This window comes from Hakea prostrata, chromosome 4 (genome assembly GCF_041222555.1).
Source record: "Hakea prostrata isolate BN-2017 chromosome 4, UWA_Hpros_2, whole genome shotgun sequence".
NCBI lineage: Eukaryota > Viridiplantae > Streptophyta > Magnoliopsida > Proteales > Proteaceae > Hakea > Hakea prostrata.
This window is the reverse complement of record NC_142603.1, coordinates 27,998,435-28,018,819: the sequence shown is the minus strand read 5'-3', so window position 1 is coordinate 28,018,819 and position 20,385 is coordinate 27,998,435. Positions and strand designations below refer to the sequence as shown.

The window sequence follows — 20,385 nt, the reverse complement described above, 5'->3', positions numbered from 1 at the left end:
CCACAATGTCAATTACAATAGGAAGATGATCAGATCCAATGATGGGATGGACCACCACTGTAGCATTCCCAAATTGGTTCCTCCAAACAGCATTAGCCACAGCCCTATCCAGCCTGATTCTAATATTAGCCCCTCCTTTCCTTTTATTATTCCAAGTGAATTGAGGACCATGGGACCCTAAGTCCATGAAAGAACAATCATTCATCATCTCTTTGAATTTATCATTATCATAGTAATTATCCATAACACCACCTCTCTTCTCCTTCCAGGATATAAATGAATTAAAGTCCCCAAAACACAGCCATTGTCCACTTCAGTTGCTAGCTATCCTCCTTAGCATATCCCACACCTGCTGTCTTTTATCCTTATCTGGATCACCATACACCATAGTCATGAAGAAGTGTTTAGCCCCATTAATGGAAACCTCAGCATCAATAAACCTCTTATTTGATTCTAATATCTTCAAAGAAGTAGAGTTACCATGAAGGACAGCCAACCCCCCAGCCTTGCCAATTGGATCCACAGTAAAGACATTGTTTAACTTCAATCTTCTTCCCAAACTTCTCAGCTTCTCAGACCTATTTTTTGTTTCCATAAGAAATACAATATCAGGTTGAACTTTCCTAGAGAGGTTAACAAGAGCTTGAACTGTCAGTGACCTCCCAACACCTTGACAGTTCCAGCTGATAACTTTCATGGTTTCAGTTGGTGTTGATAACCCCCAACATCCAAGGGGCCCTCCTCTAAAAAATGAAGGGAATTAGGTAGAGACTTCAAGTTGTCTTCTTCACATTCATTACTTTGCTCATGTTCCTTCAGCTCTTCTAAATGAATCTGCTTACATTTCTTGTGTGAAGACTGATCTTCCTTACTAGAACTGGGTCTCAGAGTATATGGTTGACTAGAATTTCTTCTCCTGGCCAATTTCTTCAAACTCCTATTCTCACTTCCATTAAAAATGCCACGAGTAGTATTGCTCCCTTGCTGACCTTGAGCTCTCCTCTTGTAACTACTTATCTCTCCTTGCTGACTAGACACTTTACTGTCCATTAACTCAACACCTACATTTGTTGCTGCTGGAAGGTCCTTAGGATAGGGCTGCTGAGTCACATCAGAGAAACATGGCCTTTTATCTCCTCGGATGGGGCTTGCTAGGTATGGGTTTGGGTTCAGCTGAGAGACAAGTTGGGTGGCTGGACTTGTGATAGAGAAGTTGGACAATAGAGGTAATAAAGTCAGCAGATTTGGTGGGTTGTCTTGAAACTGCTGCATTTGATTTTGAAAAGCCGCAAGCAACTCGTAGTGCAGAGAGGTTCATTGGGAGAAGCACTATTCAAAAGGAGATTATTACTCTTAGAATTCCCCCGCTTAAGAGAAGAAGTTGCGGGGTAATGCCTACAGCCAGCTCGTAGCCTCATTGTTTGACTTTGGGGTAAAGAGAAATCAGAAATTTCGGATATGTCGGTCTCTCTCTTGAGTCCCGCGCATGTCAGTAGATTTGACAAGGCAAGGAGATGTAGACCTGGGCATGGGTTTACTGATTTGTTTAGCAGAACCAGTCATGGTGGCTGCAACAGGGTGATTCCGGTGACTGGCCTGAGGTTGTTGGGAGGGTTGAGCCATTAGTTCAGGGTGAGAGATGTTAAGAAAGCTTGCCTCCTCAATCATACGTTGACTAGGCATAAAAGCTCGAATGGTGGCAGTATAAGGAGGAGGAGGGAACAAAGAACAAGTAGATGCATTTCTACATTTATGACTTACTTGGTGGTTCCTCTTAACTTGAAAGTATTCTTCACACTTGTTGTCTGCATGCCCCAAGATTCCACAGAAATAACATAATGTAGGGAGTCTCTCATAGCTAACAACAACAGGAATAGCCTCTCCATTCTTCCTTTTCAGCCCTGTGTCTTTCCTTAACTTCTTACTAATATCCACCTCTATTCTGCACCTTAGGAAAGGCTTCTTGACACCATCTCTGCTTCCCTGAATAAGCATTACCTTAATAGGAACACCCACCTTAGCAGCTAGCTGTTGACCCAGCTCCAACTTAGTAATCTCTTTAGGAATACCAGTAAACTGAACCCAGAACTCCTGCTTTACTAAAGTCCCATTCCTCTTCATCATTCCAATGCCTTAAGACTATGAGATTACCTGAAACAGCCCAAGGGGAGCCTTCAAGGACATTCTCAACATCTAAGGGGTGTTCAAAATTAAACCTGAACATGTAGGCATTAAGCTGCTCAACTTTCACACCATGCAACAAGTTCCAAGCTCTGACCAATGCTTCATTAACAGCTTGCATCCTAAAAGGTCTTCCTTCTAATACCTTGCCAATCAGAGTACATTCAGGATTAACTTCAACATGATCTTCATCAAGAGAATCTGCCACCGAAATATAGTCCTCCTCATCACTTTCTTCTGATTTCCTTGATGTTTCAGGATCTTGTTTAGAGGAAGGTAGTAACAGAGGAGAGGATCTTTCCATTGAAAGCCACAAAAGATCCGAAAGAGGGAAGAAAAAACCAGGAAAACACAAAGGAGAGACAACCACACTCAGCAGAAGAGCAGCAGCCAAAGAGCTAAGAACAGCAGAGAAAAGAAGAGGAGAAGACTAAGAGTAATAATCAGGTGGGAAGGCACTCACTCATGGAGGAAGAAGACACTCACCCATCCGGGGAGGAAGAAGAAGAAATTTTAGGACTGAATTGTTCTGATATAAGGAAGAGATAATGTGGGACGATTAAATTGACAGAATTGGGGAAAAAAGAGAGGAGCAATAGAAGAGAAGATATAATGTGAGAAGAAGAGAATCAACAAATCATTAAAAAAAATAAAAAATTAGTACTAAGCTTCAGGTTCTAGTACTGACGATTTCTCCCTTTCTTTGTCTCGTTTTAGGTTTCAAGTTCTAGATTCTTCACCCTAGTTGTACTTGCAATGGTTTCCTCTATAGAGATCGAGAGAAATAGAGAAAGATCCAGGGTAGAAATTTAAAAGATGATTTTTGTGGGTATATATATAAGTATAAATTATAATATTATTATAATTAAAATGTTAAAAATATTGATATAAAAATAAATAAATAAATTATACAGCACAAAACCAAAGGTATTTCAAACAATAAGAATGACATAAAATGATTTTTCGCTAAACAGGTATGATATGATATAAAGGAGCGATGAAAAATAAAAAAAAACAAAAGAAAAAGAAAAATCATTATTATGGTAACTACAGGTTGCCGTTACGGCGTTACTATTGCCCTAGCCTTGGGCGGCCAGGGAACTCAACAGTCTAACACCATTGTTACCCGCCCCAGGCGCGCAAACTCAGGTTGAGTTTCTAGCTAATTGGGTTCCTCTCTGCTACTCTAGCTGAATTTTGTTTAAAAAAATTCTCTTTTTACTTTTTTCTGGTAGAAAATCCTCTTTATACTTGAAACATAATCTTGTGTATTCTTGTTCTTCTGCTTTCATAGTTTCATGCCATTCATTTTCAGGTTTTAAAAATTCTTTGATTTTTTCAGTTTAGATTTTTGGAGTCATGTTGTATTCTTTGTAGAAGCTTATGCAACTTCACTGATCAAATATGGCATTGAAGAGGCCTCGTGGTCTATGTACTTTATTGTCCTGCAACGAGAACAAAACGCTCAGAAGACCCACAAGAGTATTAACGACATGTCCTCTTCGTGATGAACCAGAACCTCTAAGCTCAAGTCCTTCATCACTGATTGAAGAACACATAAATCTTTGTTTTTCGTTAGCAGAACAGCTCAATAACCGAGGCCTAGTTTTTTCCGCACAGAGGGTCCTCCAGCAAATCATCAATCAATCAATTTCCAAGCAATTTTTAATAGACGCTATTGACTTGGCGCTTTTGCGTGGGTTGGAGTTTAATGGGCAAAGTTATAGCTTGGTTCTCCAGAAGTTCTTGTCTTTCGGTCAGCCAAAATTAGCGGCAGAGTTTTTCATTAATAAAGTGATAAGCAGAGGTATTGTTCCATCTTCGTCAATGCTAAACTCGATGGTTATATGTTACTGTAGGTTAGGGAAATTAGAGGAAGCAAGGAAACATTTTCACCAACTTATTGGAATGGGTTCTTTCCCTTGCAAGGAAGCTTCCAGTTTGTTGCTCCGTCAGCTCTACGTCAGGTCTCCACTGGAAGCATTTGATCTTTTAGTCAAAATGTTCGAGTATGGACAACATCCGGTCTTTTGGACCTATAATTTACTGATTGACAGGTTGTGCCTTAAGGGAAACTTAGATGAAGCCCTTCGAGGATACAACTTAATGCTCAAGTCAGGAACTCCTCCCACAGCTCATTTGTACAAATCATTACTGTATGCTTTCTGTAAGAGTGGTCGAATTAAGGAGGCGGAGGAGTTCCTGTGCCGAGAAATGCCATTATGGGACCTCCATTTAGATCGTGTGATGTACACCTCTCTTATTTATGGTTATTGCAGAGACGGGAACATTGAGAAGGCTCTGGATCTTTTTAAAAGGATGCAGGAAATAGGCTGTGAACCTGATGTTTATACTTACAACACATTAATTTGTGGTCTTGTTAGGTCAGTCAATGTTGAATCTGCATGTGACCTCTATAAACATATGAAGGCTAGTGGATTACAACCTGATGGGGTAACTTACAGCATTTTGATCAGTGGTTACTGTAAGGATCGGAAACTAGATTGTGCTATGGCCCTTCTTGAATGTATGCATGACCCTAATGTACACTGCTATACATGCCTAATTTCTGCTTTCTGTAAGGAGAACCGGCTAGAAGATGCAGGTCATTTATTCGATAAGATGCTGGATAAGGGCATTACTCCTGATCATGTGGTGTTCTTGTCTTTAGTCAAGAGCTTCTCAAAAGGTCATGAACTCCATCTATTTGACCAAAAAAAAGAAAAAATACTCCTTCTGGCTTCAATGATTTTGAAAACGATGGCTAAAAAGGGGTGTAATATAGACTTTGATAAGTTTTCAAGGTTTTCTACTTCTAGTCCAAGCAAGGATATAGAGCATGATCTTGAGCTTCTATTTAATGGGATCTTGACAAGCGGCTTTTTCCCTCTGAATGTGGCCTTTGGCATTCTCATCAGTGCCTTTTGTTTATGGGGGAGAATTGATTCTGCAATTTGGTTCATGAATAGGATGCTCAATCATGGATGCAAGCCTTTACTTTCTTCTTACAATTCCTTGATCAAATGCTGTTTTCGGCAGGGCAAGGTTGAGAATGTGAACTACATCATTAACCTCATGCAGGATCAGGACTTATCTCCTAACCTAGCTACTTATTTGATTATGGTGAATGAGCACTGCAAGCGTGGGGAATTAGTGTCTGCCCATGAGGTCTTGGATCAAATGGAAAAAAGGGGACTGACTCCAAGTGTTGCAATATATGACTCAATCATTGGTTTTTTGTGCAGAGAAAATAGATTGATGAAGGCTGAGACTCTTTTCAATGAAATGCTTGATCGTGGTGTGGAACCGGATGAACATGTCTTTACCACTATAATTAATGGATTCTCTAAGAGTGGAAGAGCAATTGATGCTTGTCATTGGTTTGACAGAATGATCAAAGAGTTTGATATTCAACCTAGTTCTCATTCGTACACTGCGCTAATAAATGGGCTGGTCAAGAAAAACATGACTGAGCAGGGATGCCTATATCTTGGTAGAATGTTGCAAGATGGTTTTTTGCCAGGCACAGTGCTTTATACTGCTCTAATCAATCAGTTCTGCAGGAAAGGAGATATTGTTTTTGCTCTTATGTTATTCGATCTCATGAAAAGAAAGAATACTAAACCTGATCGCATCACATATATTTCATTGATCAGTGGTGTTTGCAGAAACATCTCATTTAGGGGTAGAGGATATATTCTCCAAGATAAAAGGTTCCAAAAATCTACGGTTTCGCTGTTCTGTTTGCTTGATCACTGTGATTCTGTTGAACGAGTTAATTACATGGCATTACGGAGGCTGGACAGAGGGGTATTATGGGGGGTGGACAGACTTATCAGATTAGCATTCAAGCTAATACAAGATATGGAAATTAGTGGGTTAGTTCCCGATTTGTACCACCATAATGGTATCATAACTGGTCTTTGTCGGGCAGGTAAAATGAAAGAAGCAGAACATCGGCTTGAGTTGATGCAGGAAGGTGGCCTAAAACCCAACCATGTGACTTACACCATATTAATTGATGGATGTATCAGATCTGGTAACATGGATCTTGGTACAGAATTATTTAATCTGATGAACGCGGATGGTTTTCTTCCTGATAAGGTTTCATATGACATGATGATTAAGGGTTATTGTAGCGAAGGATCTGAAGGAAGAGTACTTGATGCTTTAGCACTCTCTTTTTTAATGCGCAAGAGGGGCTTTGTACCAAGTCAAGCTTCGTATCAGAAACTAGTATACCATCTTTGTCTCAAGAGTTCGATCAATCTCGCTTTCAAGGTATTTGGGGAAATGTCCTCCCATGGCTATGTACCTTCGCCCTTTACTTGTCACTGCTTGTATGATGCCTTGTGTGAGGAGAACAAAGTGAATGAGGCTTGTGAAGTGTCTGATATGATGCTTAAAAGAGGGAGAATTCCAGATGAATGAGTATGCATACGGTTTGTTGAAACATGCTATCAGTGAGCGGAACTTGGCCTCGCTACCGTGGTTGAGGGAAGTTGCTTATGATGATAAGTGCTATATTGTCAAAGATGGTGCAAGTCTTCCTCAAGAATTGGCATAATGCAGTATCATCGTGGTAAGTCATCAATTCCTTTTCTGTGATCATGTTATTTATCTATTCTTTGTGCTGTCTAGCTGATGTCATTGGATTTGTACAGTATGAGTTGACATCGACAAGTATACTGCCGTGGTTGATAAATGGTAATTGAAGGTCATGGTTGGTGCATCAGGCAAGTGCTCAATTGCTGAACACTTTGTCAGCAGTTTCAAGTAAACAGCCTCTCTTAAAACACTGGTAAAGCTGCTACATCTGACCCTCCCATAATCCTGCTCAACACATGATCTTTTCCTTTCTAAATTAATGTTAATTGAACAATCATTGTGTCTATGTGATGTACTCAAATTCTTTTCTTGCTCCTCAGTAATTCTTTGTGATTTATTGTTAATTAGATTCAATTAAGTGTCGACAAATTAACATAATTGGGTCCATTTCAAATTCTTCTACACACTGGTGGAGTCATGCATTTTTCTGCTTGATTTCTTTCTTAATAGTGGATGCTATGATAATGGCTGGGGTAGTTTTTTACTTTTCTTAAATGGAAGTCCTCTGTGTTTTAGATTACAAAAGTCACGGTTTTTACAAATTTGCTTGTACTTTTTCTTTAAAATTTCTTTACAGCTGCCCCAAAAGTTTTTCTTTTTGAGTTTCGGACTAAAAGTTGTGGGTGGATGATATGGGAAACCCTCTCCATTCTTGATTCCCTTTCTTTTTCACCACTGCCATTTACTTGCAGACTGAGAGAAACTTTATCACCCTCTTGGCTCTCTCATCATTGTAAGGGTTTAATATAAATGCTATTCTCAGACTGAGTGGATGGTCAAGGCCTCAAGGCTGACGGAGGAGAAGATCAATGACAAGGTGAAACCTTGGAATTAGTCACCCAGTGACATGAGACTTCAGAGAGTAGAATAACACCCACTTTCTCAGGTCTCAGTGTCTGCTGCTTAGGATGTCAGGTAACCCACACACACACACAGAGTGAGAGGGTTGTATGGGTGAAACTGGAAACACTTTCCGTCTTATGACACTCACTCATTATCATTAATTGTGAACTTGATCCTTCTCATGGGCTTTAACTCTCTGCTAATATGATGTTCTGCATGGCATATTCAGGTTCAATCAAATGACTGAAGTTTTTTGGTTTTTCTGCAAATTCGGAATTGAGCTTACTTTTCTTCCCTTTCTCCTCGCAAGCCTTATCCCACCCACCTAAATAGGCCTGCTACATCAATGTTGCTCTCTGTTAGAAAAGGGCAATTTAGGAAAGGATTGATCCATTGAGAGTTAGTGCTTTGTGCTAACTCTCGATAGGAAATAGTGGTAGGAATTAAGAGTTTTATACCAATTGAAATTGGTTTATGCTTTCCTATATAGAATAGACTTGTAAATTAACCTATATATAGTAAAGTTACTTTGAGGAGTGCTCATAAGAAATATTAGAGCCTCCACAACTAAGTCGTGGCTTCCATCCTCTCCTCTCCCTCATTCCTCACCCTATTCTTTCTCAAATTAACATGGTATCAGAGCTGTAGGTCCTCTTATTCCTTTCGATCCTAAGAATTACTAGTACAAACAGTTGATTCTATAGAAAGGAAAGAAATTGTACCTGGTGTGAGAGTCGTTTCTAGAAATTAAAGGGATGCAGCACCTTACGCTGCACTTGTTGGTGATTTATTTGAAGATTGATGCAGCTTGTCTTCGTTGAAGATCTTGTCCACGATTGATGTCAAATCTGCATTTTTCAGGTACAAATAAACTGTGATTTACTGAGATCTTTTCGTTTTATGATTTGAGGCTGAGAATGTCTGTCGAATCTGCTGTCCCTGGTTCTTGCTGTGGGTGGGAAACAAATTGAAGTTTTCACCTAGGTTTTAGATCAGAAAGAGAGAGTGAGAGAGATTGATCGTCTTGAGACTTCGAGAAAGACCTGCGATCGATTGTCTTAGAAAGAGAGAGTGAGAGAGATCGATCGAGAAAGAGACTTTGAGACTTCGATCGTTTGAGTCTTCGAAGAAAGAAAGCAGCGATCGATCTTTCGTTTGAGACTTCGAAGAAAGAAAGCAGCGATTGATCTTCTTATGACTTAGTTTATTGGTTTGGTTTGGTTTTAAGTTGGTTCAAGTGGTCCAATTGGTTTATTTATGTTTATGAGAATAATCTGATTCTGAGATTAAACTGGGAATAATTCTGATTCTGGTTTCGATTTCGATTTCGATTTCTGGGATTTGATTTTAAAATTGTTTGGATATGGGAGAAACTTCAAGTAAAAATACTATGACTGAAATTATTTCTTCATCCTCTCATTGGTTAACTGAGAAGAAATTGGAGGGTGGATCAAATTTCCACCAATGGAGGGCTATAGTTAAAATTTTTCTTACTGGATGGGGACAGATAGATCATTTGACTAAGATTGTACCCATAGATGATGATACTTGGGCAATTGTTGATGCACGAATACTTGGGCAGATGTTTAATTTATTGGCCGATAATATTATAGATTTGGTTACTCACTTACAAACTGTGAAGGAATTATGGGAGTATTTGAATGTGTTGTATTCTGGTCAGAATAATCTGGCTAGAATCTACGAATTGTCCTAGGAATTTTATCGAGTAGATAGAAAAGGCAAAGATATTACCCAATATTTTGCAGATTTTAAAAGAATGTATGAAGAACTAAACTCTATTCTACCTATCTCCTCTGATGTCAAAACTATGCAAAATCAAAGAGAACAATTAGCTGTTATGGGTTTCTTGGGAGGTCTTGGAAAAGAGTTTGAGGCAGTTAGAGCACAGATTCTTGGTAGTGATCATGTACCCACGTTAGCTAACACATTTTCAAGAGTTCTTCGTGTTGCAAGGGAGAGTACCAATAACTCTACAGAAAATTCAGCTTTGGCAACAGTTTCTCGAGGTACTTATGGTGGACAGAATATAGGACGAACTTGAGGAAATAATACTGGAAAATATCCAGGTTCACACAACTCTACTGACAGCCCAGGACAAGTTAAGACTTGTCATCATTGTGGTCATCCAGGACATATTCAACGATACTGTTGGAAGCTTCATGGGAAGCCCCCACACATGGCAAATGCAATTATCACTTTTGAATCAGTGTCTACAACTACTAAAGTTCATCCTGAGGGTAAGACTGTAAAGATGACTGAGGAAGATTATATTCGTTTCACTTAGTTTTAGGCCACTCAACCACAATTAGCCACTGCCACCCTTGTTCAGACAGGTAATGCTACTGCTTGCCTTTCAACCACATCTCGCCCATGGATCATTGATTCAAGAGCTTCTGATCATATGACCGGGGCTACATGTATATTTTCCTCTTTTGTTCCATCATCCTCTTTGGTTACACTTGCTGATGGCTCTCATATCAATGTTAAAGGTGGGTACAATTCAACTCACTCCATCCATTACCCTACCCTCAGTTCTTTACGTACCTAATTTGCCATTTAACTTATTATCTATTCATAAATTTACTTCCACTAATAATTGTTTGGTGAAATTCTTTCCTGGATATTGTTTATTTCAGGATCTTATGACGAAGAAGATGCTTGATAGAGGCTGTATGTCTGGGGGTTGTATCTATTCGAGGAGATATCCTCTACTGCTTGTTTTAGTATTTCCATCCCCCATCAAATACATTGTTGGTTGGGGCATCCCTCTTTGGAAACCCTAAAATTGGTAGATAAAAGTTTTCATTCTCTCTCAAAGTTGGATTGTAAGTTTTGTCAATTTGGAAAACTTCATCGTGTGAGTTTTCCTCGTATAAATACCAGATCAGACCACCCTTTCTCTCTAGTTCATTTTGATGTGTGGGGACCCTGTCTTGTTAGTTCTACTTCAGGTTACAGATACTTTGTTACATTTGTGGATGATTTTTCAAGAGTCACTTGGCTTTATTTTATGAAAAACCATTTAGAATTATTTGACATATTTTGCAATTTTGTTATTGAAATTCGTACTCAATTTGGTGTTCCTATTCGTACTTTTCGTAGTGATAATGCCAAAGAATATTTCTCTGATCCTTTTTGTAAATTTATGGCTTCTAATGGAATTCTTCACCAATCCTTTTGTGTCGACACTCCTCAACAAAATGGTGTTGCAGAAAGAAAAAATAGACACTTATTCGGAGGTCAACCGTTCTCTCTTATTTGAGATGAAGGTTCCTAAATCCTTTTGGGCTGATGCAGTTTCAACTGCTTGTTATCTTATTAACAGGATGCCTTCATCTGTCTTAAAAGGTGGCATTCCTCATTCTCTCTTATTTCCTTCATCTCCCTTATTTACTTTGCCTCCTCACGTATTTGGTTGTGTGTGTTACATTCGTAATCATCGCCGAGGGATCTCTAAACTTGATCCTCGTGCACTTAAGTGTATTTTTGTGGGGTACTCTCGCACTCAAAAGGGATATCGTTGTTATTCTTCTGACTTACGAAGATATTTTGTTACTGCAGATGTGTCATTTTTTGAGTCAACTCCTTTTTCCATTGAATCTCATGGTTTAAGTGACCTAAATGATGATCTATGTATTTTTCAAAGTGTCTCCACAGGGTACAGTTCCTTCCCCTCTACCTCTGCCAGACATCACCAAAGTGTACATGCGCCGGCCAAAACCACTAGCTCCCCCCTCTGCACCTACGGTCTCTACCTCTGTGCCGACTTTGTCTGTTGATCCTACGGACGTTCCTGGCCAAATCTGACCTTGATATTCCCATTGCTCTTCGGAAGGGTACTTGTTCTTGTGTTCAGTATCCCATCTTTAACTTTATTTCATATTCTACTTTATCACCTGGGTTCTCTACTGCTCTATCTACTATCGAGACTTATCCTATTCCTAAGAATGTTCTTGAAGCCTTGTCTAATCCTGGGTGGGTCAGTGCAATGAACGAAAAATTACAAGCCTTAGAAGACAATCAGACTTGGGATCTTGTGCCTTTACCCTCAGGAAAGACAACTATTGGTTGTAGGTGGATATTCATTGTGAAAGTAAATCCTGATGGTTCTTTAGCTCGCCTGAAAGCTCGTCTCTTTGCCAAGGGCTATGCTCAAGTTTATGGCATAGATTATGTTGATACTTTTTCGCCTGTTGCCAAACTTACTTCCATCCGTATTTTAATCTCTTTTGCCGCTACATACAAGTGGCCCTTGTTTCAGTTGGATGTGAAGAATGCCTTCCTTCATGGAGATCTACATGAGGAAGTGTATATGGAGCAACCACCTGGGTTTGTTGCTCAGGGGGAGAAGAATAAGGTTTGTCGCCTCTGCAAATCATTACATGGTCTCAAGCAGTCACCTCGAGCATGGTTTGGACGATTCACTACTGTCGTAATAGAATTTGGGATGACTCATTGTGAAAGTGATCACTCTGTATTCTTTAAAAACTCTGATGCAGGCAAGATATTTCTTGTAGTTTATGTTGATGATATTGTCATTACAGGAGATGACAATTAAGGAATTGATAGGTTAAAGACCTATTTATAAGAGAAATTTCAGACCAAAGACTTGGGCAAGTTAAAGTATTTTCTAGGAGTTGAAGTTGCTCAATCAACAAAGGGCATCTTCTTATCTCAACGGAAGTATGTACTGGATTTGCTTTCTGAAACAGGAATGTTGGGATCAAAACCCATAGACACTCCCATGGAATGTAACTTAAAGTTAATGCCAGAAGATGGAACCATTCTTGATGATCCAGAGAAGTACGAAGGGCTTGTTGGGAAGCTGAATTATCTGATTGTGACTAAACCTGACATTGCCTTTCCTGTCAGTGTAGTGAGTCAATTTTTGTCTGCCCCACGAACATTACACTGGGATGGAGTTATACGAATTCTGAGGTATCTTAAGAAAACACTAGGACAAGGGCTTCTTTACACTAATCATGGACATAGAAATGTAGAAGGATTCTCTGATGCGGATTGGGCTGGATCACCTATTGATAGAAGATCGACTAAAGGCTACTACTGCACATTCATTGGAGGAAATCTTGTATCATGGAAGAGTAAGAAACAAACTGTGGTAGCAAGATCAAGCGCAGAATCTAAGTATCGTGCTATGGCATAGTTAACATGCGAGATGGTATGGATAAAACAATTACTCCAGGAATTAGGAATTATTGATGACACACCAATGAAGTTATGGTGTGATAATCAAGCTGTGGTTCATATAGCATAAAATCCAGTCTTTCATGAACGTACCAAGCATATTGAAGTAGATTGCCACTTTGTTCGTGAGAAGTTACTACAAGGCATAATATCTCCCAAGCATGTGAGGACTAGAGAACAACTCGCAGATTTGTTCACCAAAGCTCTAGGGAATACAAGGGTTACCTATATATGTAACAAGCTGGGCATGAGTAATATATATGCTCCAGCTTGAGGGGGAGTGTTAGAAAAGGGCAATTTAGGAAAGGATTGATCCATCGAGAGTTAGTGCTTTGCGCTAACTCTCGATAGGAAATAGTGGTAGGAATTAAGAGTTTTATACCAATTGAAATTGGTTTATGCTTTCCTATATAGAATAGACTTGTAAATTAACTTATATATAGTAAAGTTACTTTGAGGAGTGCTCATAAGAAATATTAGAGCCTCCACAACTAAGTTGTGGCTTCCATCCTCTCCTCTCCCTCATTCCTCACCCTATTCTTTCTCAAATTAACACTCTCCAATCAGGTCTATTTATATGATACAAGTCCTAACTCATATGCTATGCATGTCTTACCACTTCTCCTCAGGTTAGTTTAGGCCTGCCCCTAGCTCTTTTAGTTCTTTAAATCTTCTCACCTGCACTCTGCTGGGTGTTAATTTGTTGTCATACCACTGGTTGCATTAGGTATGACAATTTACTTCCTGAGTCCCATCTTCTCTTTTCTCCCCTCCTTGGGTGTTTGTATTTTTTGATTGTCGGGATTAATTGTTTCATATTCTAAATGGCTACCTGTTTGGTTTATTGCTTCCTTTTTATTGGTGTTGACATGCAACTGCACCCTTAATGATCATACCTTTGATTCCCCCTTGTTATTTTGGTGTTGAAAGCACAGTGGTGTAGAAGCAGTGAAAATTTAAGATGAGGAACCATTGAATTGATTTTTCAGAGTGACCAAGAGGACAAGCATTTCCTAGTGTGATCCTTGGTAATTGACTAATAGTTTGACTCCAAGGTATCAACTATGAAAAGTAGATGTGGTTTAGGAGACGTCTTGGAGAGGTCGACTCCAATGCTATTTATGTCATTCTTTTAATTTTCATGTGGCACTTAAAAGTTTGATGTTACAAGCTTTAGTAACACTTTTGAGTGATTTATTCCAGTTAGTACCAGAATATACTTCTTTAGGGATATTATTAGTGCCATCTTCTGAGGTTACCCCTAATCCTAGATTCTTAATGCCACCTTACTACGTAGCCAAATGTCAGTGAAGTCACACCCCTACTCTTAGTGAATTTCTGTTAGCTAGTGATGTCAGCAAGTTATTTTTATTAGAAGACAAAAATGCCCCTCTTCTTGCCCACTAGTATTTCTCTCTTCTCCCTCATGTTTCTTCAACCATGACCTCTCTGCTCCATCAGCACTGCAGGGATGTCGTGGGTTCTTTTTTTTTTTTTTAGGGGGGGGGGGGTTGGTAAAGAAAGGAAGAAACCCTCTATGGATTGCTCTCTCTTTCCCAATCCACTAGAGCAACAGTAGTGCAATGGCAACTGATTGGAACACACCTTATAATCCCACTCTTTTCCCCAAGAAATATTCTTGAGTACTAAAACTCCAAAAGACAATGATGTTAGAGAAGCAATCCATCTTTTTGCATAACCTGACTATTCTGCCTAAACTCAATTGACGTGTAATCCCATTTCCTTCTTTCTTCCTCCACAGGTCTGGTTATATCTGCCTCGTTATTCCTCTCAGTCTTTGTTCTTTTATTTCCACATGATCTTTTGCTAGCCTATAGGTTCCTAAGCTCTTCCATACTTCTATTGGGCTCCTTTTACTTTGGACATCATAATTCTTTGTATAAATATTCGAAATTGGATGCGCTGATTTTTGGTGTAATCATCTATGTCATGGATACTTGAACTATGTTCATTTAGTAGGCTAGAGAAATAAACTTCCCATTTCTTCTTGATGTCCTCATTATGTACTAGTACTTTACCATCTTCACTTTTCATATATCTATAATGGTTTAGATCTCTATTCTTCCTATCCATTATTTTAGCTATCTTATAAATAGTTTTTCCTCATTTCTTTGTGCGTGGCTTATTACATAAATCCTCATACTTCTTCACCCTTGCTTTTCGCACAATTGTCTTGTCTTCATTTCTAGCCATCATACTTTTGTAAGTCTTCTACATCCTTAGTCCTTTGCCATGTCTTAAAGCTGGCATTCTTATTTTTAATGCTTGCTTGAACCTCAGTATCCCACCACCAAATCTCTCTATAAGAATGGTGCTTTCCTTTTGATTCACCTATAACATCGTTGGCCATCTTCCTAATACGCGTAGCCATCTCATTTTACATGAATTAATGTGCCCCTCAAATTCCCACTTTCCTTGTTTGACTACTTCGTTAGTGAAAGATTTAAACGATCTCCTTTGAAGTTCCACAGTTTATCTTGGGAAGTTAATCTCACACCTTTTATTAGTTTGTGGAGTGAGGCCCACATCCAAGACCACTAGTGTATGCCGTGCGGTTAAGTTTTACCCTGGTATTGCCTTGCAATCCTTACACAATCATCTATCCGATCTTCTAGTTGGGAAGAATCTATTTGGATTCCATGTGTCCACTTTCAAAGGTAACTAAATGCTCCTCTCTATTTTTGAAGTAAGTACTTACCATAGATAAATCAAAAGCAACAGCAAAATCTAAAATTGACATTCTTTCCTCATTCCTCTCTCCAAACCTGTATTCTCCATGTACACTTTCATAGTCTCTTTGATCTTTCCTGTATGTCCATTTAGATCACCCCTTATGATAATCTTTTCTTGTTGACGAATTCTTTGCACTAATCCATCCAAATGTAACACCATCATTGAATAATACTTATCGGACTTGATACACATGATAATCCGTATTGGCTTAGTATTTATTATTAGAGTCCTATTTCAAATTTAGTTTTTATTTTGATTATAATCAGGAATGTAAGTGAGAGTCTATAAATACAAGCTGTGCATTCATCATATTTGAGATCAATAAAAGTTTGTTTATTGCTGCCTAAGTATGATTGTGAGACTAGAGCTGCTCCATCACTGGTAAGGAACCTTCAGGTGATGGAGTTAGCAATTCGTGGGGATTTTACTTGACGGTTCTCTTTTGGCTTTTCTTGTATCCTGCTTCTAGATCAGTCCATTCCCATACATTACAAGACTTGTACTCCAGCTAAGGACTAATCCTGCAGGTTTCTGTCCATCTTCTACTCTATTTAATTTCTATGTTGAAACCCTAACCCATTTGATCCCTTCTCCATCATGTATTCCGTATTCGTTATACTCCATATCTCTCCATACCAGCATCAGAATTTTACCACATTCCATATCCACATCCTTCTATCTCCATTAACTCTTGATCCCAACTGAAGCCCCTTTCAATCATCCAAAACCTAATTCCTTGTTGCCCGAAATCCTTAAAACCCTAACATAGATCCTTAACCCCCTAATGCTAAATCATTAAAACTGAATCCTAAGATCCTTAACAGTCTAACCCTGAATCACTAAATTCCTAATCCTAGACCCCTTACATTCCCATCCGAAACCTTTAAGACCCCAACCATAGGCCACTTGAAGCCCTAAGTTGAGACCCTCAAACCCCTAAGCCTAATTCCAGCATACCAGGGTATTATTCGAGCATTTGAGTATCTAATTTTTTTTCAGAAACAGAGGTCTTATGATGTAAACCCAGGTTTAGGGTAATCTTCAGGATCTTCTAGTTAAATTCCAACACTTAAATGAGGTCTCTGAAGGCTTTGGTTGATGGGTTTAGGGGTCTAAAACCCTTCTGGAATGGGTAAAGAGAATTGAAGTATGGTGGTTTTCAAGTTTCAAATTTGAATTTTGAAACTTGGGGTTTTGGCATGGTTGGGAAGGGGCTAGGGCTTGGTGACTCTGTGGCTGTTAAGGCTGTTTGATGGTTTTCCGTAGTTCAGAATTGATCTAAGAAGAAAGGGATGGGAATTGGGAAGTTTCAGAATTTTCCAGAAATTTAGAAATTTCGAAATTTCTGCAACTTCTCAACAAAGAAGATGAAGTGAAGAAATTCCCAAACTCAGAAAAGAGGGGCTGGCTAGGGAAAAGGAGGTTAGGACTGGCTTCTATAGGCTATTGCGACTCTAGGGAGGGAAGTAAGGAACGTTTGGGGTTGGGGATCAGCAAATCCTAGGTGGATTGGGGGGAAGTGGGTTTAACAGTGAGGGAGGGGTGCTGATACTGCAGGAAACAGTAAGAGGGGAGGGGAAGGCTATGTTTGGGTCTGGAGTACTAGGGGAAGGTTGGGTGAAGGATTGTACTTACTTGAAGTTGGTTGCTGTACAGGAGCTGCAGAAGTGAACTTGAAACTTTGCAGGAAACTCACCAAGCCAGCCGCAGGTTTCAAGGGAAACCCGACCCTATTTCTCAACTTTAACTCAGTTAATTTATCTAGACTGGAAAAAAAACTTACACTAGAAAGGCTATTTATAGCTTGAACAATAGACTCAAACTCCTACTGGGTTACCTAGACTGCTAGGGTCCCACCACAACTTAGCTTGTACTCTAACAAAGGTATCTAATTACTATGTGATTCAGCCCTTGGATCTGAGATCACACTTAAGTCACCTAATACTAATTAGATAACAAACAAACAGGCCCAAAAAGGAATATTTTTTCTTCCCTATTTTAAGTTATTCTTAAAAGTAGGACTTCTTAAAAAGGAAACAATGGTTTTACAACTCTATGACTCTCTTCAAAGCAACTGACTTGACTCTCAAGACTTCAAAGTAAACTAAATTACTGAACTTTGGTCTTTGTTATAGCTCGATCCAGGGATAGGGACTGACCATTCTACCCCTGGGATGGATTCAGCCTCCCTGACTCTAGTTGGGCTGGGGCCGTTTTTTTATGTTTGGGGGTGGGGTGGGGGGGAGGTCCAACTCTGGACACATCATCTTAATTAAGAGATCAGACCTGATTTAGGACACTGTTTTGACCCTAACAGAAGGTTGAATCAGTCCTCATTCACTTGAGGCTACATTAAGATTAGTTTTCAGGCCTAAATCTTGATTTCGGTTATGGTGTATGTGATGGTTTGTGAATGAATTATATGATTGGGTTTGGAGTGCTGGACTTTGAATTCTAGGGTTAGGGTATATGGTGGGGTGTTGGTTTTGGAGAGAAATAGAACAGTGGGATGGGGTAGGTTCTTCAGATATAGGATGGAAAGCTTATTGGAATGGGCCAAAACTTGGAGGGAATGTAGTGAATAAATATGATTCCCAAAGTTTGGTTGGGTTTGATGGATAAATTGGAAGATCCAAGGGTTCTTGTTTTGGTGGTTTTAGGGAGTAAAAAATATTCATGAAAATATCTATATCTTGAAATTGGATGGTTAGAATGGGCTCATTTTGGTATCTAAGGTCATTAGGGTTGGGGAAGCTGATGTACCTAAAGTGTTGGACATATCTAACGATTACATCGATGTAGATCTGACCTTGAATTTTGGGTCTCTTAACATGATGTAAACCAGATCTACGATTAAAGGGTAAATTGGTAATTTCCTAAACTTAGGGCTTAGCCCAGGAGTTTCTAGCAATTGTAGAGGGTTTTGTGGGGTTTTAATACTGCTCAAGGTATGCTGTAACTGAAGTTTCTAATCTGAATTAATATTGGGGTTAAAATTCAGATTTGAAAAGTCAAATCCTAGGCCAAATAGTACTGGGTTAGGCTTTACAGAAGTTTTGGCCAGTGGTTTTTTGGGCTCTGATTTTTCTGGTTTTATGTTTCAGATTTAGGACTCAGGTTTTTGGAAAGGTTAATGGGGTCTGGAAGTTCTGGTTTAGGGTTTTATGAAGTTCCTACAAATTCTGCAGAAGTCCAAGGTTGACGAAGACTTGCAGAAAATTTCAGATTAGCGGAAACAAGGTGAGATGAGGCAATTGACTTGGGGTTTCTCTTCTATGGCTAGGTGCGACTCTAGAGAAGGAGAGGAGGGTTCAAGAGGGGCTGGAGAGGTGGGTTTAATGAAGGAAAGGTGCTGCTGCTTGCGCAGAAACAGGGTAGGAAGGGGATGACTTACTATTGATGAGGGAGAGGGGCTGGAGCTGCAGAATGAGGAAGGGAAGCTGCTAGGGTGAATTGTGACTAGGTTGGGGTTGATTCTTGGTTAGGTAAGGAGGAAAGGGCTGGGGAATGTTACGGCTGAAGGGGGATGGAATGGGAAGGCTGTGGACAGGGTAGGTGGGGTGGAGATGATCTATAACTTACTTGGGAAGTTGAGATGAGACTAGACTAAGTGTTGGAATGCCTTGATGATCTCTTGAAGCTGCTGTAATTGAAGAAGATGATGATAGACAGAAGAATTTCAAACAGAAACACTCAACCAAGGCCCACCAATGAAGGAGACCCTGGTCTTTACTCAACAATTCAATTAATCCTCAAAACTGAAAATAAATTACTCTGATGAGGCCTTTTATAGCCTGAAACAAGGAACTTTGACTGACTGTGGGATTCCCTTAACTGGTAGGAACCTTCTACTTATCAAATTGGACTCTTATCTAATCTAAAAGAGAATCAAAATACTACGCAATCTCAGCCCTTGGATCTGAGATCTCACTATCACACTTTAAGTCATGTAATTAGTCACATGCTAATTAAACAACTTAACACCTAAGCAACCAAATTACAATAAAAAACAACTTTGACTCAAATACTCCAAACAACTTCAACCTGGACTCAAACTGACTCAAATAAAATTTGAAATAAATCCTAATTTAATTTCAGGAGTAAATTGAAGGCCAAAATACCCCTCTTGTAGGGTTCAGCCAGCCTGTGGAGGCTTCCTGGGGCCATCCTGGGCCTCCACTTGAGCTTTTGGCAAGGGGGTCCTTTGTTCACATCAATACTCCCCTTCTTAAAAACATTCATCTCCTGATGAATGTGTTGCGCTAATGCTCTTGGATCATGGTCCGGGTTTGCTTTTGCCTGGGCTGGTGACCTTTCCGATGTTGCGATGAATCCCTTGGTAGTCCTTGGTGTAGACCCTTACTTGCATCTTGTAGTGGGGAAGAATTAGTAGGTAGATGACCGCCAATACTGCTCCTAGACAGAACTTTGGAAGGATGTATCTTTGAGGTATGCTGCTCCTAGACAGAACTTTGGAAGGATGTATCTTTGAGGTATGTGGTCTTCAAGTCTAGGAGTTTCTATATCAACAAACCAGAAGGTTGTAACGAAGTAGCTGGTGAAACTTCTGGAGTCCTTCTCTGCCAACACTCTTATCATGACTGTGGCTATGGCTTTGAGATGGTGGGTTGCATATTTATCAAGAACTTGGATATTTAAGTGAGGGCCAGTATGGTGCAAAGGAGGATCTGGTGCTGATTTGGACTTTAGGGCCAGCAATTTTGGTACTTCAACTTCGAGGCCACTGTACTTTTCAATTGGAGGCATCTTCGT

The 20,385-nt window shown here is 39.5% G+C and overlaps 1 protein-coding gene across 1 annotated transcript in view; it reads left to right on the top strand.

Moving 5' to 3' along the window:
• The first annotated feature begins 3,235 nt into the window (after positions 1–3,235).
• The window catches only part of LOC149018642 (uncharacterized), a 31,696-nt gene continuing 14,546 nt past the window's right edge, over positions 3,236–20,385 (top strand). The window contains exon 1 of the mRNA XM_089152800.1: positions 3,236–6,982. Within this exon, the coding sequence (XP_089008926.1) occupies positions 3,586–6,612 (3,027 nt within the window). The 5' untranslated portion in view covers positions 3,236–3,585 and the 3' untranslated portion in view covers positions 6,613–6,982. The remainder of the gene's footprint in view (positions 6,983–20,385) is intronic.